Source organism: Scyliorhinus torazame, chromosome 22 (genome assembly GCF_047496885.1).
Source record: "Scyliorhinus torazame isolate Kashiwa2021f chromosome 22, sScyTor2.1, whole genome shotgun sequence".
Classification (NCBI taxonomy): domain Eukaryota; kingdom Metazoa; phylum Chordata; class Chondrichthyes; order Carcharhiniformes; family Scyliorhinidae; genus Scyliorhinus; species Scyliorhinus torazame.
In genome coordinates, this window is record NC_092728.1 from 105,448,699 (window position 1) to 105,472,846 (window position 24,148).

General features: G+C 48.8%; 1 protein-coding gene across 1 annotated transcript in view; it reads right to left on the reverse strand.

The window, feature by feature from the left end:
- dync2i2 (dynein 2 intermediate chain 2) overlaps nucleotides 1-24,148 on the reverse strand; it is a 67,859-nt gene that overhangs the window by 33,466 nt on the left and 10,245 nt on the right. Inside the window, exon 2 of the mRNA XM_072488834.1 lies at nucleotides 11,816-11,925. Within this exon, the coding sequence (XP_072344935.1) occupies nucleotides 11,816-11,925 (110 nt within the window). The remainder of the gene's footprint in view (nucleotides 1-11,815; nucleotides 11,926-24,148) is intronic.

Below are 24,148 nucleotides of genomic sequence, written 5' to 3' on the forward strand. Positions count from 1 at the left end.
TTGTAGAAGAAAAATTGGAATGAGTGGATTATGAAAATGAACGTTTGGACAAAGTGGTGGGGCGAATGGGGGGGGGCGAAGAGGGGTTTTATGTTTTAATCCTGCGGTATGGTAACTTTTCTTTCTCCCACAGGTGGTGATGGGGGGAGGTGGGGAGGGAGAGGAGACGGGGCGTTGGCCATGGGAGGCGGGGCCGAGGGAGAGGCGCGGGCTTGGTTCCCGCACTATGATAATTATGGCGGGAATAGAGAAGCAGGAAGGAGGGGGCGTCGCACGGTGTGAGCCGTGATCACGGGGGGAAGCCGAGGTCAGCCAGAGTTTGCTGACTTCTGGGAGCAACATGGGGGGAGTAATTACGCTAGCGGGGGGTCTAGCCGGGGGGGGGGGGGGGAATTACTGGGTTGCTGCTGCTGGGGAAAGGGGGGAGTGGGTACAGGAAAGGATGGGCGGGGGGGCACCGCCTGGGAGAGATACAGCTGCGTGGGAACTGGGTGAGAAGCTGGAAAAAGATGATGGCTAACCGGCAAGGGGGGGGGGGTGGGAAGCCCCCCAACTCGGCTGATCACGTGGAACGTGAGGGGGCTTAACGGGCCGATAAAGAGGGCACGAGTACTCGCACACCTTAAGAAACTTAAAGCAGATGTGGTTATGTTACAGGAAACGCACCTGAAACTGATAGACCAGGTTAGGTTGCGCAAAGGATGGGTGGGGCAGGTGTTCCATTCGGGGCTGGATGCGAAAAACAGGGGGGTGGCTATATTAGTGGGGAAGCGGGTAATGTTCGAGGCAAAGACTATAGTGGCGGATAACGGGGGCAGATACGTGATGGTGAGTGGCAAATTACAGGGAGAGATGGTGGTTTTGGTAAACGTGTATGCCCCGAACTGGGACGATGCCAACTTTATGAGGCGAATGCTAGGACGCATCCCGGACCTAGAGACGGGAAAGCTGATAATGGGGGGAGACTTTAACACGGTGTTGGAACCAAGGCTGGATAGGTCGAAGTCCAGGACTGGTAGGAGGCCGGCAGCAGCCAAGGTGCTTAAGGATTTTATGGAGCAGATGGGAGGGGTGGACCCGTGGAGATTCAGTAGACCTAGGAGTAAGGAGTTCTCGTTTTTCTCCTATGTCCATAAAGTCTATTCACGCATAGACTTTTTTGTGTTGGGTAGGGCATTGAACCCGAGGGTGAGGGGAACGGAATATACGGCGAGAGCCATTTCGGATCATGCCCCACACTGGGTAGACTTGGAGATAGGGGAGGAAACAAGAGGGCGCCCACCCTGGAGAATGGACATGGGACTAATGGCAGATGAGGGGGTGTGCCTAAGGGTGAGGGGATGCATTGAAAAGTACTTGGAACTCAATGACAATGGGGAGGTTCAGGTGGGAGTGGTCTGGGAGGCGTTGAAGGCGGTGGTGAGGGGGGAGCTGATATCAATAAGGACACATAAAGGGAAGCAGGAGAGTAAGGAACGGGAGCGGTTGCTGCAAGAACTTTTGAGGGTGGACAGACAATATGCGGAAGCACCGGAGGAGGGACTGTACAGGGAAAGGCAAAGGCTGCATGTGGAATTTGACTTGCTGACTACAGGCACTGCAGAGGCACAATGGAGGAAGGCGCAGGGTGTACAGTATGAATATGGAGAGAAGGCGAGCAGATTGCTGGCACACCAATTGAGGAAAAGGGGAGCAGCGAGGGAAATAGGGGGGGTGAGGGACGAGGAAGGAGAGACGGAGCGGGGAGCGGAGAGAGTGAATGAAGTGTTCAAGACATTTTATAAAAAATTGTATGAAGCTCAACCCCCGGATGGGAGGGAGAGAATGATGGATTTTTTGGATCGGCTGGAAATTCCCAAGGTGGAAGAGCAGGAAAGGGTGGGACTGGGAGCACAGATCACGGTAGAAGAAGTGGTGAAAGGAATTAGGAACATGCAGACGGGAAAGGCCCCGGGACCGGACGGATTCCCAGTTGAATTTTACAGAAAATATTTGGACTTGCTCGCCCCGCTACTGACGAGGACCTTTAACGAGGCAAAGGAAAGGGGACAACTGCCCCCGACTATGTCAGAAGCAACGATATCGCTTCTCTTAAAGAAGGAAAAGGATCCGCTACAATGCGGGTCCTACAAACCAATTTCCCTCCTAAATGTGGATGCCAAGGTCCTGGCCAAGGTAATGGCAATGAGAATAGAGGAATGTGTCCCGGGGGTGGTTCACGAGGACCAAACTGGGTTTGTGAAGGGGAGACAGCTGAACACTAATATACGGAGGCTGTTAGGGGTAATGATGATGGCCCCACCAGAGGGTGAAACGGAGATAGTAGTGGCGATGGATGCCGAGAAAGCATTTGATAGAGTGGAATGGGATTATCTGTGGGAGGTGTTGAGGAGATTTGGTTTTGGAGAGGGGTATGTTAGATGGGTGCAGCTGTTGTATAGGGCCCCAGTGGCGAGTGTGGTCACGAATGGACGGGGATCGGCATATTTTCGGCTCCATAGAGGGACAAGGCAGGGATGTCCTCTGTCCCCATTACTGTTTGCACTGGCGATTGAGCCCCTGGTGATAGCGCTGAGAGGTTCCAAGAGATGGAGGGGAATACTTAGGGGAGGAGAAGAACACCGGGTATCTTTATATGCGGATGATCTGCTACTATATGTGGCGGATCCAGCGGAGGGGATGCCAGAAATAATGCGGATACTTGGGGAGTTTGGGGATTTTTCAGGGTATAAATTGAACATGGGGAAGAGTGAGCTGTTTGTGGTGCATCCAGGGGAGCAGAGTAGAGAAATAGAAGACCTACCGTTGAGGAAGGTAACAAGAGACTTTCGTTACCTGGGGATCCAGATAGCTAAGAATTGGGGCACATTGCACAGGCTAAATTTGACGCGGTTGGTGGAACAGATGGAGGAAGATTTCAAGAGATGGGATATGGTAGCATTGTCAATGGCAGGGAGGGTGCAGGCGGTTAAGATGGTGGTCCTCCCGAGATTCCTCTTTGTGTTTCAGTGCCTCCCGGTGGTGATCACGAAGGCTTTTTTCAAAAGGATAGAAAAGAGTATCATGGGTTTTGTTTGGGCCGGGAAGACTCCGAGAGTGAGGAAGGGATTCTTACAGCGTAGTAGGGATAGGGGGGGGCTGGCACTACCGAGCCTAAGTGAGTATTATTGGGCCGCTAATATTTCAATGGTGAGTAAGTGGATGGGAGAGGAGGAAGGAGCGGCGTGGAAGAGATTAGAGAGGGCGTCCTGTAGGGGGACCAGCCTGCATGCTATGGTGACAGCCCCATTGCCATTCTCACCAAGGAACTATACCACGAGTCCGGTGGTGGTAGCTACACTGAAGATTTGGGGACAGTGAAGACGACATAGGGGAAAGACCTGAGCATTGGGGGGGTCCCCGATAAGAAACAACCATAGGTTTGCCCCGGGGGGAATGGATGGGGGATATGGAATGTGGCAAAGAGCAGGAATAACGCAATTGAAAGATCTATTTGTGGATGGGAAGTTCGCGAGTCTGGGAGCGCTGACCGAGAAATATGGGTTGCCCCAAGGGAATGCATTCAGGTACATGCAATTGAGGGCTTTTGCGAGGCAACAGGTGAGGGAATTCCCGCAGCTCCCGACACAAGAGGTGCAGGACAGAGTCATCTCAAAGAAATGGGTGGGGGATGGTAAGGTGTCGGATATATATAGGGAAATGAGGGACGAAGGGGAGACTATGGTGGACGAACTAAAAGGGAAATGGGAAGAAGAGCTAGGGGAGGAGATCGAGGAGGGGCTGTGGGCAGATGCCCTAAACAGGGTAAACTCGTCGTCCTCGTGCGCCAGGCTAAGCCTGATTCAGTTTAAGGTATTACACAGGGCACATATGACTGGAACACGGCTCAGTAAATTTTTTGGGGTGGAGGATAGGTGTGCGAGGTGCTCGAGAAGCCCAGCGAATCATACCCATATGTTTTGGTCATGCCCGGCACAACAGGGGTTTTGGATGGGGGTGACAAAGGTGCTTTCGAAAGTAGTAGGAGTCCAGGTCGAACCAAGCTGGGGGTTGGCTATATTTGGGATTGCACAAGAGCCGGGAGTGCAGGAGGCGAGAGAGGCCGATGTTTTGGCCTTTGCGTCCCTAGTAGCCCGGCGCAGGATATTGCTAATGTGGAAAGAAGCCAAGCCCCCGGGGGTGGAGACCTGGATAAATGACATGGCGGGGTTCATAAAGTTAGAGTGGATTAAGTTCGTCCTAAGGGGGTCGGCTCAAGGGTTCACCAGGCGGTGGCAACCGTTCGTCGAATATCTTGCGGAAAGATAGATGGGGGAAAAAGAAGGCAGCAGCAGCAGCCCAGGACTTTGGGGGGGGGGGGAAGGAGGAGGGATATGGGGGGGGAGGGATGGGGGGAGGAGGGATGGGGGGGGGGAGGGATGGGGGGGGGGGAGGGATGGGGGGGGGGAGGGATGGGGGGGGGAGGGATGGGGGGGGAGGGATGGGGAGGGAGGGATGGGGGGGATGGGGGGGGAGGAGGGATGGGGGGGGGAGGGATGGGGGGGGAGGGATGGGGGGAGGAGGGATGGGGGAGGAGGGGGGGAGGGATGGGGGGGGAGGAGGGATGGGGGGGAGGAGGGATGGGGGGGAGGGATGGATGGGGGGGGATGGGGGAGGGATGGGGGGGGATGGGGGAGGGATGGGGGAGGGATGGGGGGGGGATGGGGGGGGAGGGATGGGGGGGGGGATGGGGGGGGAGGGATGGGGGGGATGTGGGGGGGAGGGATGGGGGGGAGGGATGGGGGGGAGGGATGGGGGGGATGGGGGGGGAGGGATGGGGGGGGAGGGATGGGGGGGGAGGGATGGGGGGGGATGGATGGGGGGGGATGGGATGGGGGGGGTGGGGGGGAGGGATGGGGGGAGGGATGGGGGGGAGGGATGGGGGGGGATGGGGGGGGAGGGATGGGGGGGGAGGGATGGGGGGGGAGGGATGGGGGGGGGGAGGGATGGGGGGGAGGGATGGGGGAGGGATGGGGGGGGGATGGGGGGGATGGGGGGGGGATGGGGGGGGGAGGGATGGGGGGGGGGGAGGGATGGGGGGAGGGGGGAGGGATGGGGGGAGGGGGGGGGATGGGGGGGGTGGCCTGAGACAAGGCAGTTGCCAATTAGGGCTAGTTTCTATTTTTGTTATTTAATATTTATTTATTTGTTGTTGTTTTTTTTTTGTTCTTGTTTAAATAAAAAAGGTCATCATTATTATCTGTATTGTTATAATGTTGTGTAAAGGATGCACAATGTACTGTGTTGGTTGACCAAAAATTTTCAATAAAATATTTATTAAAAAAAAAATAAGTTCTTCCACACAGCGCCGCAGGAACTCTTGTTGGTCAGGGCCCCATACTAGACGGCCACCTTCCGACGCCATCTTGCTTTGTGCTTGCTTTCCTTGCCGCTGCTCTAGAGGATCCTCCGCAATCCGGCCACCTTCCTCTCCTTTTTCCATCTGTGTCCAGGGGGAATTCCCTTCTGGTTTACCGCACAGTGTTTTTAGCCGTTAAAATTGCCGTTGGGGCTCCTATCAAGAGCCCAAAAGTCCGTTCCACCGGGAGCTGCCGAAACGTGCGACTTAGCTGGTCATCGCCGCACCCGGAAGTCAAGACCTTGTACCTTAAGACTCACGCTACCCAAAATTGCTAGTACTTTAATTCTCTCAAACCACGCCTGAAGATGGGATTATCAATACATATCTGAACTCCAAAACTTCAAAATCCAAATGAAATCACTAAATGTAAAATTTAGAAAAGGGCACAGCAGCACATACATTTTGTACAAATCACAACAGTAAATGACATAGGACACGATTTAATGGAGACAAGACAGAGCCCCGTTATGGACGCCTTCTCAGTGCCTGCAGCGCTGTTAAACGGGACTCTGCTTCAATTTTGAGTCCTACCGAGACGGGCACGACGGGTCCACTAGATCGGGTCTTTAAGCTTTTAAAACCATACCCTGCTCCTGACAGCAGTGAATACAGCAAATTCCTGAAGTCGAAAACAGACTCTGACATTCCACCTTGATACAGTCCCACTCTAGATCATCTTGGTTCCCACATATTTTGTGATTATGTCAAAATGTCAATTTCTCTCACTCATTTCCCACACCACATGTTTAAATGATCCACTGGCCTTAGTGTAACCTCCAATTACTAATATTTCCTCAGATTAGACAGTCCTATTTCTGATTTGAATTGATACACAAGTGTTGGTTCCCAACAAACAACATTTTCCCAATTTAATTAGCACATTCCAGGAAAGTTGAAGATATCTCCTATAAGCTAGAATTACAACTGTCTCAGACCTTGGGTCTTAGAAGTATACAGGACTTCATATACAATATATATTTATGCATTAAGCTTCTATTTGTTACGGCTGGGATGGGAGGAGAGTGCAGTTGATTTAGCATCACTACTCCACAGGTTAACCATTAGTTTAAAAGTTTAAATCACCCACCAAAATGGGCAATTATTTACTTTCGCGGCTGTTTGACTCAGAATAAAAGAGATTTTAAACTCAGAATGACTGATTTTTTATAAAACAAAACCTCTTTTTTAAAGCAAGTTGCAAGAGCTGGAAATAAAAGCTCAGGAGAGCCAGAAAGTCAATCCAAACAGCAGTTTATTTTCAGCCTAAAGGCCAAAACTCGGCATACAGCACGTGTCAACTGGGACTACCGATCATGCCGATCCCAATCTGTGCCAGCTTTTAAGAGGTGATGCTATGAGCCCAGCTGATGAGCCTCCGCCCATTAGCAGGGGAGCTGGCATTCCACGACCCCACGGGGATATCAATTGAGTTGTTGCCATGGCTCTCCTGAGGGTTATTACACTGGCACACACACAACTCTTCTCTGGAAATTTAACTATCTATCTTCTTTCTAAAATACCCTAGCATGCATGTGCAAACGCTCACACACAAACAAACAGATAAGATCTCTGCAGAGATGTGGATAAAAGCAAATTACTGCGGATGCTGGAATCTGAAACGAGAGAAAATGCTGGAAAATCTCAGCAGGTCTGGCAGCATCTGTAGGGAGAGAAAAGAGCTAACGTTTCGAGTCCGATGACTTTGTCAAAACTAACAGACAGAGAAAGTGGGAAATATTTATACTGAGCATCTTCGGTCTGTGCGCATTCAGGACCCTGACCTTCCTGTTGCTTGCTATTTTAACAAAAGACCCTGCTCCCATGCCCACATGTCTGTTCTTGGCCTGCTGCAATGTTCCAGTGAAGCTCAAGGCAAACTGGAGGAACAACATCTCATCTTTCGGTTAGCTGCAGCCTTCCGGCCTGAACATCGAATTCAACTTCAGATGATCAACTCTACCCCGCCTCGACCCATTTGTTTTCATTTCATTTTAACTGTCTTTTACATTTCATTCTTACTTAATATATATTTAATTTCCTCCCCCCCCCCCAATCTTATCCACCTGTCATAGAACATTACAGCGCAGTACAGGCCCTTCGGCCCTCGATGTTGCGCCGACCTGTGAAACCACTCTAAAGCCCATCTACACTTTGCTTCCCCTTTCCCCTCCCCCCACATCTATAGTTCATCCGCTGATGTTAGTTTCCCTGCTGTTTGACCTTTCACATCTTTTGTCCTCTCTGGGGACTGCCATTAGCACTCTTTCCCCGGGGTTTCTGTGGCCATTAGCACCCGGTTTCCCTGGGTTTCTGTGGCTATGACTCATCTTTCATTCTCACTCCACAGTATAAATATTTCCCACTTTCTCTGTCTGTTAGCTTTGACAAAGAGTCATCGGACTCGAAACGTTCGCTCTTTTCTCTCCCTACAGATGCTGCCAGACCTGCTGAGATTTTCCAGTATTTTCTCGTTCTGCAGAGATGTGCTTTGGAGAATAGGCTTTAACGTTCACGGTGTTTCGATGCTGTTGATCTGGAGCTCCCTCATGTGAAAACATCTACCGGTCCCAGTAGATGTCTGAAGTTCTCACCAATGGAGCTTTGGTGTGGAGGAGAATATAGAGCTACATTAATTCTTCTCGTCTTAGCTTTTTAGGTTTCCAAATTGCAGACAAGCTTTACTTAGCTGAGGATTCTATGTCTGTGGTTGATAACCACACACAGAACAAAGAACAAAGAAAATGACAGCACAGGAACAGGCCCTTCGGCCCTCCCAGCCTGCGCCGATCCAGATCCTTTATCTACACCTGTCTTCTATTTTCCAAGATCTACTTCACTCTGTTCCGCGCCAGTTCATATATCTGTCTAGATGCATCTTAAATGATGCTATCGTGCCCGCCTCTACCACCTCCGCTGGCAAAGTGTTCCAGGCACCCACCACCCTCTGCGTAAAAAACTTTCCACGCACATCTCCCTTAAACTTTCCCCCTCTCACCTTAAAATCGTGACCCCTTGTAATTGACATCCCCACTCTTGGAAAAAGCTTGTTGCTATCCACCCTGTCCATACCTCTCATAATTTTGTAGATCTCAATCAGGTCCCCCCTCAACCGCCGTCTTTCCAACAAAAACAATCCTAATCTACTCAACCTTTTTTCATAGCTAGCACACTCCATACCAGGCAACATCCTGGTGGACCTCCTCTGCACCCTCTCTAAAGCATCCACATCCTTCTGGTAATGTGGCGACCAGAACTGCACGCAGTATTCCAAATGTAGCCTAACCAAAGTCCTATACATGACCTGCCGACTCTTGTACTCAATACCCCGTCCGATGAAGACAAGCATGCTGTATGCCTTCTTGACCACTCTATCGACCTGCGTTGCCACCTCCAGGGTACAATGGACCTGAACTCCCAGATCTCTCTGTACATCAATTTTCTCCAGGACTCTTCCATTGACCGTATAGTCCGCTCTTGAATTAGATCTTCCAAAATGCATCACCTCGCATTTGCCTGGATTGAACTCCATCTGCCATTTCTCTGCCCAACTCTCCAATCTATCTATATTTTGCTGTATTCTCTGACAGTCCTCCTCGCTATCTGCAACTCAACCAATCTTAGTATTATCTGCAAACTTGCTAATCAGACCACCTATACCTTCGTCCAGATCATTTATGTATATCACAAACAACAGTGGTCCGAGCACGGATCCCTGTGAAACACCACTAGTCACCGTTCTCCATTTTGAGACACTCCCTTCCACCACTACTCTCTGTCTCCTGTTGCCCAGCCAGTTCTTTATCCATCTAGCTAGTACACCCTGAACCCTATACGACTTCACTTTTTCCATAAACCTGCCATGGGAAACTTTATCAAATGCCTTACTGAAGTCCATGTATATGACATCTACAGCCCTCTCCTCATCAATTAACGTTGTCACTTCCTCAAAGAATTCTATTAGGTTTGTAAGACATGACCTTCCCTGCACAAAACCATGCTGCCTATTACTGATATGTCTATTTTCTTCCAAATGTGAATAGATCCTATCCCTCAGTATCTTCTCCAATAGTTTGCCTACCACTGGCGTCAAGCTCACAGGTCTATAATTCCCTGGATTAACCCTGCTACCCTTCTTAAACAAAGGGACAACATTAGCAATTCTCCAATCCTCCAGGACCTCACCCGTGCTCAAGAATGCTGCAAAGATATCTGTTAAGGCCCCAGCTATTTCTTCCCTCGCTTCCCTCAGGAACCTGGGATAGATCCCATCCGGACCTGGGGACTTGTCCACCTTCATGCCTTTTAGAATACCCAAAACTTCTCCCTTCCTTATGCCGACTTGACCTAGAGTATTTAAACATCCATCCCGAGCCTCAACATCCGTCATGTCCCTCTCCTTGGTGAATACCAATGCAAAGTACTCATTAAGAATCTCACCCATTTCCTCTGACTCCACGCATAAATTCCCTCTTTTGTCTTTGAGTGGACCAGTCCTTTCTCTAGTTACCCTCTTGCTCCTTATATACGAATAAAAGGCTTTGGGATTTTCCTTAACCCTGTTAGCCAAAGATCTTTCATGATCCTTTATAGCCCTCTTTATTGCTTCAGGCAAGGCAGAAAGACAGTGAGTTAGGGCAGGGTTCCTTCTTGGCTTATTCCCCAAAACACACCAATTTCAAAACTAACAGGTCCAATACTTAAAGCTCTTCTCTGGCATGCAATTTCCAGCAAATCACTAGCCGTTGCCAGTTCTCTCTCTTCCCCCCCCAATTCAATTAAAGTGATTGCTATTCAAAACAAACAAACAGCTCTTTTCCCATAAGTATCATGCTGGTCAGGTGATTTCCCAGAAAAAGGCAGACTTGCTCCCAGTCCAAAGGTGAACGAGTAACTCTTTGTTAAAACAACTCTAGATCCGCATCCAATTGTCCAAATAATGAGATACATGAGCAGAATTAGGCCATTTGGCCCATCGAGTCTGCTCCGCCATTCAATCATGGCTGATATATTCCTCATCCCCACTCTCCTGCCTTCTCCCTATAACTCCTGATCTCCATATTAATCAAGAAATCCCCTTATTAATCAAGGACACCAGATTTGTGCTTGAGGCGCTGTTACCTACAGGGCTACAGACCAAGAGCTGGATGGTGAAATCAGACAGAATAGTTCTTTCTTAGAACTTCAGAACTAGGAGCAGGAGTTGCCAATTTAGCCTCTCGAGCCTGCTCCACCGTTCAATCCAATCATGGCTGATCTCCTCCTGGCCTCAACTCCACTATCCTGCCCATTCTCCATAATCCTTCAACCCATTACCAATTAAAAATCTGTCCAACTCCTCCTTAAATTTACTCACTGGCCCTGCATCCGTCGCACTCTGGGGTAACGATTCCACAAATTCACAACCCTTTGGGAGAAGTAGTTTCTCCTCATCTCGGTTTTAAATTTGCTCCCCCTTATCCTGAAACTATGACCTCTCGTTTTGAAATGCCCCACAAGAGGAAGCGTCTGCTCCACGTCTACTTTATCCATACCTTTATTATCTGATATACTTCAATTTGATCTCCCCTCATTCTTCTAAACTCTATAGAGTATAGGCCTAAACCGTTCAGTCTCTCTTCATACAACAAACCCCTCATCTCTGGAATCAACCTAGTGAACCTCCTCTGAACTGTCCCCAATGCCACTACATCTTTGCTCAAATAAGGGGACCAAAACTGTGCACAATACTCTAGGTGCGGTCTCACCGATGCCTTGTATAGTTGCAACAACACTTCCCTACCGTTAAACTCTATTCCTTTAGCTATAAATGCCAACATTCCATTCACTTTCTTTATTACCTGCTGTACCTGTGTGCTAGTTTTCTGCGACACATGCACAAGGACACCCAGATCCCGCTGTACCAGAGCACCCTGAAGTCTCTCCCCATTTAGATAATAAGTTGCCATCCCATTTTTCCAACCAAAATGCATGACCTCACACTTATCCACATTAAACTTCACCTGCCACATTTTGGCCCACTCTCCTAGCCTATCTATCTCCATTTGTAATGTTCTTATTTCCTCATTGCAATAATGCAATGTCTTTCCAAATTTTAAAAGAAAAGATTTTACCAACATTACCTTTACTTAGAACTACCATGGCATTTGTCACAGTAATTCTTGTGTGAATTGAATGTCCAGTAGCAATAGTCTAAATCAATATCAATGGCTCGGCTTGATACTTTGCCACAGCAATATTGCTGGAATTGGAAGTTCAATCACATGGGGTAATACATCTATGACTATTTCCTGATCAGAGACAGAACCTGGAGACTTCCTTCCTATTCTATTAAGACTCAATGTTACATCTGGAAATGACAACATACTAACAACAATAAATAGAGAGGATGATGTTGATTATTTGTAGTTACTATACCTGCCGTATGCACAAGCAATGACAGAGCCAGTCACATTCCAGGACACCCCAGTAACATGCAGATGTCGCTTCTGAGCTTCTGGATAATGCAGCGTGTGCAAACATGAAACCTACAGCAAAGAAACTTATTAAACAATTATATAGGAGTCAGCTCATTCTTATTTCAGTCAGTAAAATTAATTTCAATATCAAAGCTTGTAGAATTACAATTATTGGTTTGTGGAATTATGGGATTCAACCACAGGAGCCTGTTATCTATCACTATTTAACATGATGGACACGGGACATTTCTCTTTTTTTAATAAACATTTTATTGAGGTATTTTTAGTATAGTAATAACAACAAAATAAACAATATACATGAAACCAAAACATAGTGCAAAGGCCATTTACCTCTCGTACAGGTCCCACCCTTATTAACCCCCCTACTCTAATCTAAACTACTCCCCCTCCCCGCCCCCCGGTCTGCTGACGATTAATTTCCCGCGAAGAAGTCGACGAACATTTGCCACCTCCGGATGAACCCTAACAGTGATCCTCTCAAGGCAAACTTGATTTTCTCCAAACAGAGAAAGCTAGCCATGTCCGATAGCCAGGTCTCCGACTTCGGGGGCTTTGAGTCCCTCCATGCTAATAGTATCCATCTCTGGGCTACCAGGGAAGCAAAGGCCAGAATGTCTGCCTCTTTCTCCTCCTGGATTCCTGGGTCTTCTGACGCCCCGAAAATCACCACCTCTGGACTCAGCGCCACCCTTGGTTTTAACACCGTGGACATGACGTCCGCAAACCCCTGCCAAAATCCCCTAAGCTTTGGACATGTCCAAAACATGTGGGCATGGTTCGCCGGTTCTCCTGCACATTTTGCGCACCTGTCTTCCACCCCAAAGAATCTGCTCATCCGGGCCACTGTCATGTGAGCCTGGTGAACAACCTTAAATTGTATCAGGCTGAGCCTGGTACATGTTGCGGACGAGTTGACTCTACTCAACGCGTCTGCCCATAGACCATCCTCTATCTCACCTCCCAGCTCCTCCTCCCACTTGCGCTTCAGCTCCTTGGTCTACGTCTCCTCCGATCCCATAAGATCCTTGTAAATGTCTGAGACGTCCCTTCTCCTACTCAGAAGGCTCCCCTCTATAAACATATCCCCCATCCTCTCAATCCCCGCTCTCCACCGTAACCGGAACCCCCCGTCCATACTCCCTGGGCAAACCGGTGATTATCAGAGATTGGGGGCGACACGGGACATTTCTGTCCATCATTCAACTTTCTGTCCACTTTGCTACGTTCCCTGTTAAACCAATCACCCATTTGTCTTTTGCGGGGCACCTTACTGAATATCTTCTGAAAATTCATACATGCTACATTTGCACATTTCCGCAACTCTTCAAAAGACACTTCAAATCAGTTGTGATTTGGTCATTCTTGATTTTCAAAATTCAAAACAAAATATGTAATATAGGAACCATATCTTCAGGGCCACCGCCAATCTACTCCGGTTCCACCACCACCACCACATTAGGTTCTCTCCATCATCCTCGAGTGGTCCTATAACCATTCTATATTGTTCTTTTGATATCTACACTTAAGTCACTGTCAGGCCTCTAGATAAGGTTTGGCAAATGAAATTGTGAAGTTTCTACCTCTGCAAGCTCATGCAAATTTATTCAACTGGATTCTGGAATGCAGTATATCAAATAATTTGCTACCATGCTGAGCTACTATAGAAGCATCATCTTGTGGCAGAATTCTGGACTTTAATTTTCCTCTAACATGTGATTCTGGTTTTATACTTTACATCCATTTGACCAAAGACCATGGCTGTGGTAAGCAGCTGTTAATATTTGGGATTCCATCAATTTCTTAATCAGAATTTTGTGTCAATTTTTTTGATGGAAATGTATGAAGAGAGATCCCATGGACTTGTGTTCAATTCATCTGCCAAACCCAAGCAATGTTTCCACCGTGCTCGAAATAGACATTCTTGCAAACCCCTCATAATTCTGAGCACCTCTATCAAATCACATCTTGAACCTTCTCTGCTCCAAAGAGAACAGTCTGAGTTTCTTTAGTTTCCCCACATTACTGTGTATTAATCCTGGGTAATATTTCTGGTTTCAATCTCCTTTACACCCTCCTTAAGGCCTTGGCAGCTGTGTACAGGTTAGAACTGAACGTAAGAGGGCAGCATGGTGGCGCTGAGGTCCCTGGTTCGATCCCGGCTCTGGGTCACTGTCGTGTGGAGTTTGCACATTCTGCCCGTGTTTGCGTGGGTTTCGCCCTCACAACCCAAAGATGTGCAGGGTAGGTGGAATGGCCGCGCTAAATTGTCCCTTAATTGGAAAAAATTAATTGGGTACGCTAAATTTTTTAAAAAAGAACTGAACATAATACTCCATCTAAGGTCTAACCAGTGATTTGGAAATGTTTACCTGAATTTTCATAGCAGAATCTGCACTTTGAAAAAGTACTTCATCTTTGCAAAGGAAGAACAAACTACCACGGGCGGCATGGTGGCACAGTGGTTAGCACTGCTGTCTACGGCGCGAAGGACCTGGGTTCAAACCCAGCTCCCCTCAGAACACTCCCTGTTCGGCTCCAGCTCCCCCGTTTGATCAGGATATTCAACATATCATGGAATAGGATTTCCAAGGACTGAAGGTGGGCTCCCACCAAGGAGACTGCCCTATCGACTGACAGGATTCCCTTCTCCGCTTCATCCATTCTCTTGAGGATATCTCACAATTCAATGTGAACACCAACCCGTTCCAAGAAGCCGAGATCATCATCCACAACTTCATTCACAATAGCTCACCTCGATGCTGACAGCGTTGCTGAAGTACAGGCCCGCTCACCAGCAAAACCACAGCAAGGCCACCTCCCACCTTGGCAACCTCCAACTGTTCCTATCAAACAACGATTCTTTTGACTTAACTCAGCCCCTCAATGCTAAAATCTAGACAGGATCTTCCAGGAACATAGCACAGGACATACACACCAGGAACAAATAATTATTGATTGTGCATTTGGATAAAAAAAGGATTAAAGATGAGCAGCGCCAGACCTCGCAAAAAACACGGCTGATCCTGCACTGACATCGTGTGATTCCCCCTGGAGCCTACTGCCACAATTTTACCGTGCTCACACACTCTGACATAAGAATCCCTTATCACCTAAGAGGAATCCTGGAGGGTGTGGAATTTTATGCTACATACAGATTAAACTATTGGTTCCTGGGCTTGTAGAGTATAGGAAAAAAGAACTCTGATTTATATCGCACATTCCCATTGTATCCTCTCCAGTGATAAATAATTATCCCTCAACAAGGATTTTTTTTAAATGATCTGGCCATTGTAGCCACGTAAAATGGCTGATTTCCAATTAGAATGGTCAAACCCCGATTTAAAATGGCGAACGAAAGAGGCTGATGGGAAAATCAGCCAACAGGACTGAAACAGACAGCTGCAGGTAAAACAGTGTATTTGCCTCTGGGGGAATCCAGACAGACCGATACCTGCAGCCATCAACATCACAACAACCCAGCCATCTGCATAGTAAGCAGCCATCCCCGGGAACAATTGCTACAAATTGGCAATTGAAAGCTGACCCAGACCTTTCGGCGCCAGCAGGGGCTGACACAAAGGAAGGTGAACGACCACCCCCCAATCAAGGAATCGCCCCATTATTGGAGCATATCGAACAAAGTGATTGGGACCAAGTCCAATCACTTGGTACCAGGTATGAGGTCCGCCCCGAGAGGCGGGAAGCCCCTGGGGACTATAAGAATAGGGGCCAAGTTCAAATCGGCCCTTCTTCTCCTGCTCGCAACCTCCGAGACCCTTCGACAAAGAAAACCGTAAGTGTTACTCCAGCGATCGCTACCAGATAGGCGCTCCTGACTATCGACTTGTACCAGCCTTTGAATCCCACAGGCTCAGAACCAATTCGAAAGACCATTCATTTCCCTGACCTGGTGGGCCATTTCCAAAGTTAAGTATTGGCCTTTAGTGGTAGGTAGTAGTCTAGAAGTAGGATTATTGTACAAGTATTAATTGCTGTATATAATAAATGAGCGTTGATTTAACTCTTACTAAGCGGTGTGTTGCATTATTAATCATTACTTGGACTTGAACCATGTGACGGTATCAGAAAGATACCTAGCGACTCATGAGCAAAGGTGACAGAATAAGAATAAAGTAAACTAAGGCTAAAACGAGCAACATTTTGGCGACATCCTGCCGGGACCCGATCTAGAAGTGGAAAACCACTCTGGGAGAACCCAAGAAATTTTGAATTAGAATCCAATTGGAAACAAAAAAACCACAAGTGTTCAAGCAGTTCTGATTAATAGTCATAATTCGGAAGTGTGTGTATGCATGCGTAACTAACAGGGCTATAAGGTAAAACTGATAGATTTTTGTTGCGTCAAAACTGTCGGAAGTCTGTATTCTCGGAAATTAGCGCAAGCCGTACCCGCATCTACGACAGCGCCTTAGCCCCCTGTTCCAAATTTAAACGAAGCAAGCGGATAGGAAAGATGGCCATGCAGGCAATGCAACGCCTCCTGAACCCTGAGGAATTTGCAGTTGTAGCGACCAGCAGCAGTAGAGTGGGACAGTGTCCCATTTGGGAAGAGGAAATCCGGAAATATCTCAAGGGCAAGGGATGGCTCATGTGGAATGATTTCTGCGATAATGAAGAATCAGGTCCCGGAAGTATAGGGCATACTTGGTGGGAGAACATGAGTGAGATCCATAAAAAGAGCTTAGCGAAAGCTCGCAAGCCGATGGCAATCGTGTCCTGTTTGGCACAATTGCGAGGCACAGAGGAGGTCGTCAAGACACTCCGCAAAGAATTAGAGGGCATACATCGGATGAGTAAAGTCGATGTATGCGAGGTTGAGAAAGAGAATCTGGAATTAAGGAGGAAATTAGCAGCAAAGGACGAAGAGGTGGCTGACGCCAAACGAGGTCACCAGTCTTGTCTGGCGCATTTGAGTAGTTTCCAATCCCAGTATGAAAAGGCCTATCAGGACACGCAGCGTGCAGTCCTGGTAAGGAAAGAAACAGAGAAGCAGGTGGAGACGCTACAGAAACAATGTAGTGATCTCAAGGCAGCCTTGAGAGCGCTCCATGCTGCAACCACAGAACAAAGACAGAGCACCATAGACCATGCAAAGTGCCGGAAGCAAATTGCAGACCTGCAATCACTGCTTTCTGTCCAGAAAGGATTTCAGGAAACCTTTGGGGAAAGTTAGACCAGGAAGACGGCCCTGATTGGGAAGAATTACAGGAAACAGCGCAGGGAAAGCCCCAAAGGAGAAAAACACCCCCACCCCCCACACAGCAGGTAGTTCAGGCTCCAATGAACCCTGTAACCACCCACCGCACAGCCACATCGGACGAGGCGGAATTCCTATATTCCACCCCCCTAACAGTGACCCAATTACGGGACGCGTGTGCAAAGATCACACCGTTCCTCCCTGCTTCAGACCCCCACCATTTCTTTGCCACCGTCAAACATCAGGCGACCATGTACGGCCTGGATGAGAGAGAGCATGTAAAGCTCAAGGTTCTAAGTTTGGATCCATCGGTAGCAGCAGCCCTTCCCGACCCACAGAACGTAGGAGGAGGCACCCTTGCAGAAATGCATACCGCGATCCTGGATGCGATCGGGTATAACCGGGGTGACCCCGTAGATGGCCTAAATAAGTGGAGGCAGAAGAAGTCTGAGCACCCCACAGCGTTTGCAGGACGCCTGTGGATTCATTTCGCAGCCGTTTTTGGAGACGTAGACCGTGCCCATTTGTCCCCAGACAATATAGCAAAATGGACCCGCACCCTTATCTCCCATGCCACAGATGCAGGACAGAATGCCTGTAATAGTTATGATCCCTCAGAAGAGGCCCATAACGAAAAGTGGGTGGTTAAAAGATTGTCCCGCGTTTGGGAGCAGTCTGTTCAGAATAAACCCGCCGCTAAAACCACCGAGGAAAAGCAAGCCGCCGCAGACATGCAGGCAGTAAAAGCCACACCTCACAACCCCGCCTGGGTAAATGAGGGAAAGAACAGCCCCCCACCCAAATCACAAGAATGTTACAACTGCGGACAGTTGGGACATTTTGCAAAAGAGTGCAATGGCCCCAAAAAGCCACAGAGAGCCCAACAAACAGGCACTTTGAGTAAGAAAAAGGCAGAGCCCATCCATAGCGTTAGCGCCCTTTCGGATCAGAAGGACTTGACCGAAACAGACTGACGGTGTACGGGCTCCCCCAGTTGGGTCTGCGATACCCTTTGGGATAGGTCAGGTCGACCCGTAGTCGCAGCGAAGATTCGGGGACAACCTATCGAGTTTCTTTGGGACACAGGAGGGTCCCGCACCACCATAAATTCCTCCACCCTTTTTCAAAAGGACACGTGGCCCACTACAGCCACTATCACCCTCAGGGGCTTTACAGGCCACTCACAGCAGGGACACATCACAGCCCCTGTATCCATTCAAATCGGAACCATAACCACAAAACACCCCGTAGTTTTAGTAGACCTGCCCCACACAGCAGAACATATCCAGGGGATTGATTTTATGTATTCCCGCCACCTATCCTTCGATCCAGTCAACCAGTGTGTCTGGAAGATGGCAAAACCCGCTAGAGCCCCCGCAACGCTCAACATAGGGGACTATATGAACAAAATTAGCGCAGTAGGCGAGTTTTGGTTCAACCCCACGACGCTTAGCACGGACAAGCAGGTTAGGGCAGTCCTGCAAAAGAACAGGGCAGCATTCGCGACCCACAAGCACGACTGTGGACGGATGACTGGCTCCGTACAAGTAACAGGACCTGACCCTAGACCCCAAAAACAGTACGGATTCCCCCTAGAAGCAGAGGGAGAAATCCTAAAAGTTATAGAGAGCTTATTAGAGCAGGGCGTACAAAGATCAGTAGCCTCTACTAATAATGGCCCGATTAGGCCAGTAAGAAAGCCCGACGGATCATGGCGCCTGACCATTGATTATCGGGAACTCAATAAAGTCACCCCCGCAGCAGCCCCCACCGTAGCAACAAGTCCCGAGACCATGCTCAAACAGGGACTCAACTCCCGCTATTTCATGGTTTTGGACATCAGTAATGGATTCTGGCCCATTCCATTGGCAAAGGCGTGCCAGTACAAATTTGCCTTCACCTTTAAAGCACAGCAGTACACGTGGACATGCCTGCCACAAGGCTTCCAAAACTCCCCCTCCATTTTCCCCCGACAGCTGGCAAATGGACTAGCAAAATGTTCTCGCCCCGAATGTCTGGTACAGTATGCAGATGATCTACTACTGCAGACAGACACTAAGGAAGAGCACATTGAGCTTCTGTCCGAACTCCTGGAATTGTTATATTCCATTCGTTGTAAAGTAAACCCCAAAAAGGCCCAGATTTTGGAAGAAAAAGTGGTATATTTGGGAACAATTATAACGCATAGTAAACTCGAGATCGAGCATAAAAGAATTGACTCAATCGCTAAATTGCCCCTTCCCCAGAACGTTTCAGCCCTCCAGTCGTTTTTAGGACTGGTTGGCTACTGCCGAAACCACATTGACGGTTTCGCAAGCAAAGCAACTCTCGGCCCCTCTCAGACCTCCTAAAGAAAGGAGCCCCCTGGGAATGGCTTCCGCAGCAAACGGATGCTGTGGAATCACTAAAACAGGCACTCATAGCCGCCCCCGCACTACAAGTTCCAGACCCGCTTTCCCCTTACGCAATAGAGGTAGCGACCACAGACCGCACCCTTTCAGCCGTGCTCCTCCAGGAACGGCACGACCAGTTAAGACCCGTAGATAACGCCTCCCGACTTTTAGATGCTGTGGAGCAGGGATTTTCAGCCTGTGAGAGGCACCTGCTCGCAGTTTTCTGGGCAGTCCAGTACTTTTCCTACATTACCGGACTGAACCCCATCACCATTCTGACCGAACACACCCCCACCCAACATTTACTGGACGGACGACTCAAGGACGGTGCCGTCAGCCAAATACGCGCAGCTAGATGGATCCTTCTCTTGCAGGGACGGGACATCACAGTAAAACGGACAAAGACGCACACATACTTAGCGGACAATTTGCAGTACCCCGGAGCCCCCCATGAATGTGAGATCATCTCTCCACACCATAACACAGGCCCCTTTATAGCAAAAACACCCCCCAGAAAGATAGGAAATTCATCTCAGAGCCCCCCTCACCCGGTCACGTGTGAACCCATTAAGATTTATGTGGATGGATCTTTCACAGTCTTAGATGGGCAACGCATAACAGGTTGCGGGATTTATGTTGAGGACGCGCAGGGACGCGCCCTCGAGGAAATAGCATTAAAACTCCCCGGACACTGAGGCGCGCAGGCAGCAGAGCTTGCGGCCATCGCGTACATAGTAGACCACCCAGATTCCTTCCCCAGCCCAGCAGACATATACTCAGACAGCCTCTCTGTCTGTAACAGCCTTACAGAATTTCTGCCCCTGTGGGAAACAAGAGGATTTGTTTCCGCGGACGGGAAACCCCTCCCCTCAGCCCCATTACTCCGCCATATTTTAGATAAAGCCCAGAACAGGACTTTTGGCATCATAAAAGTCCGCAGCCACCATCGTTCCTCCCCCCCCTGGAAATGTGAAAGCCGACGCACTGGCTAAGGCAGGTTCCAGGCATGGGTATTTATGGAAACCCCCCGAAAGTGCGCCAGTGAGTGCAGTTCAGGTCACACAGACTAGGATCGAGGACCTAGTAGAGGCCCAGAAGCAGGATCGCGCTCTCACTGAGATTGTGAAAGGGAAGTTTCCAGCCTCCTACGAGAGGTTCAGAAATACACTAACCACACATGACGGTGCGATGTTAAAGGACACCGTTTATGTAGTTCCTGAGCAGGATAGGAACCAATTGATTTGTTTATTCCATGATGGTCATGGACACCAGGGAATCGATCCCACTACAGCCCACCTCAAACAGCTTTGTTGGTGGCCAAATCTCAAGGAAGATGTAAGCCATTACATTGAGAATTGCCTTATCTGTGCGCAGAACAACCCCGATAGATATGCCAAAAAGGCCCAACTCAGCCACACCCGACCCGTTAACGGCCCCTGGACTAACCTCCAGATTGATTTTATAGGTCCATTGCCCCCTTGCAGGAATGGCTATAAATATGTTCTGGTGGTCATAGACACTTTTACAAAGCGGGTGGAAGCATTTCCAGCCCGCACCAACACCGTGAAAACCACAGCCAAGATCCTAACCCACCACATTTTTACAAGATGGGGACCCCCCCGCAGTATTGAATCGGACCAAGGTTCTCACTTTACGGGACGTGTCATGCAGAACGTCCTCACGATATTTGGCATTACCCAAAAATTCCACCCACAGTCGAGTGGTATAGTGGAGCGCATGAATCGGACCCTAAAAACCACCCTCAGAAAAATGGTCCAGCAGAACACCACTTGGGACTCAGTCCTCCCTTTTGCACTGATGTTTCCACCTCCACAGGTTACACCCCACACACTCTTATGACCGGACCCCCCATGAAAGGGACAGAATACTTGTTAGGTTTAGACCTGACCAGCCCTGAAGTAACGGCCCTCACACACGAGAAAGCCGTGGAGCAATTAGTTGCAAATGTAAAAACGGCTCAGTTAGCAGCCGCTGTAAAACTGGGCACCAAAAAGAAACAGGGCAAGGCCTGTTTCGATAAGGCAGTGCATGCAACGGAGTATGATATCGGACAGCAAGTGGTGTTGTCTGTATATAACCCCAGCACATTCCTGTCTCCAAAATACTCGGGTCCGTACTCCACTGCGGATAAAGTAAGCCCATCAGTTTACAAAATAAAATACCCAAATGGTAATACTGCGTGGTTTCATATAAACTAGTTAAAGGCTTATGGAACACAGTCGAACCACGCACACCACGTCATGCTTGACGCAGCAGACCACATCCCGCCCACAGCCAACGTAACCCGACCAACCCCCACCACGTCCAGCCCAGCCACGTACTCGACCTCGACTCCACCCCCGAACTATACACTCCGCCCCGGAACGCCCACAGACTGCAGCAGCAGAGACAGCGACTGTGACTCGGACGATAGCCACAGCACGCCTCCCTACTATCCCCACGCAACCGGACCCACACCCAGCGACTCCGACTACGATCCCAGTGTTCCCTTCCTGATCACTTTTCTAAATAAATCCCACCACCGACCACCGAACCACACGGACGACCCCGACTTTGTCCCCACACAACTCGACACAACTCATTGGCACCGCAACAACTCCTACAGACTCGTCCGCAACGACGAGCGCAACCCCAACTCACTCCATGCAGCCCTTTCAGCCCTAATTCACTCCAGAGTTTGGCACCCGGGAGAAGGGGACGGCCTTGAGTCTGACTCCCAAACCGCCAACCCCTTTGCGACCCTGTTCGCAACCGAGAACTGAGGTGTCCACATGATGTTTAAAGGAAACACTTGGGAGAAGTGTTGTCCTTCCTGATGGAACCTGCAGGATGTTTTATGTTGTTCATACGTTTGTTTCATGTTGTTCGTCCGACAGGAGAATTTCTTTTCCAGCCGCTTGTTCAGCGGTACCAACTTATCTGCAGATACCTGGTCAACAGACCACACGCTTGTTCAACGGAACTAGCTTGTCTACAGACACTTCAGCTGATACTTGTTTGGGTATCAGACGCCCGATCGTAACTGCTCTTCTGATTCAAGGGATAGAATCACTATGGCAGCCCCACCACGATGACTACATTTTTGCCCGTTCTTGTCGGTTGCTCAGGCAGTGGAGAAATGGCGTGAGGCCCGCCCTGCCTGGGGACCCCCCCGTTGGTCAAACACGCGCGGGTAGGGGAGATACGGTGTTGGTAGCCGTCCTACCCGGGGACTCCATCCAAATCTTACCCGTACGCGGCCCATACGCACCTGATTTGACATTCTTTCATTTCAAAAGTTTTTATTTGTTTAGGCGACCTTTAGATTGCTACCATCTGCTATTTACATCCTGGAACATTTGGATGGTAAATCAGCACTGGTCCGTCATTGGGAAGTGTGCCGTGTCCTAAAATTTGTTTTTGAAAAAAAAAATAAGGGAGTCACACATAGTGACCAATTATAAGGGTATAATGGGCCCCAAAGGACAGACACACTAGCATACCGGATATTAAACCAAGATAGTTACAGATATTATGCTTGTTTTTACAGAACTCCAGAAGCTCCAGGACCGGAGAAAATACAAGAGAACACACAGAAAGAAAAGGAAAGAGGACAGCCATGAGGACCCCCTTCATTGTGCTCAACGTGATTTTTGTGGACATTTGGTTGCGCGGGAACGCGAACCCCATTACTTCAAACCTCCCTGCCGTTAATGTTTCACTGCCGCGCAGTACCCAGAGCCCAATCACCAGCGACACTGCATCTTCCTGGTGTGCCAGGTTCATAACCTGGTACTCCCTGTCCTACGTGATCGAAGCACTGTTAGCGTTGGCGATATTCTGCTGTGTAGTGCAGACTATGCGCCTCCGTAAATGGAGAAGGAGAGCGTACCGCGCGCGAACCCCGGTATATCGGGTCAGATCCCCTATATTCGGATACGACCAGACCCCCGACATCTATAACAAAATAATAAAGAGCATTCACTTGCGTTCTTACTGTGAATAAAGAAATGTACAAATTTTTCATGAAAAAAAACACTGTATGATCCTGAGCTTGACTGCCAAGCCAGGAAAGACTATGGAATAATGTGATTTTGCTGTATGTTTAGGAAGATAGGATAATGCAATGTTTAGCGAGTATCGTGTAATAAGGATAAAATGAGAGGTTCCAAGTTTGTTATTTTGTAATGCATGTCCTTGTCTGACATAGCTCACTTAGAATTGTTAGGTAAAATTTTTTGTGCATAGCCAGGGTCAGAGCAGAGGCCATGTAGGAGGTGTCCCCCCCGGTCAGGGAATGGAAAGTAACAAAGTGATGTGATCCTTCACGCTTCGCGTTAGGATCACAAGGAGGGATTGTAGCCACGTAAAATGGCCGATTCCCGATTAGAATGGTCAAACCCCGATTTAAAATGGCGAACGAAAGAGGCTGATGGGAAAATCAGCCAACAGGACTCAAACGGACAGCTGCAGGTAAAACAGTGTATTCGCCTTTGGGGAAGTCAGCCCAGACCGATACCTGCAGCCATCAACATCACAACAACCCAGCCATCTGAATAGTAAGCAGCCACCCTGGGAACAATTGCTACAAATTGGCAATTGAAAGCCGACCCAGACCTTTCGGCGCCAGCAGGGGCTGACACAAAGGAAGGTAAACGAC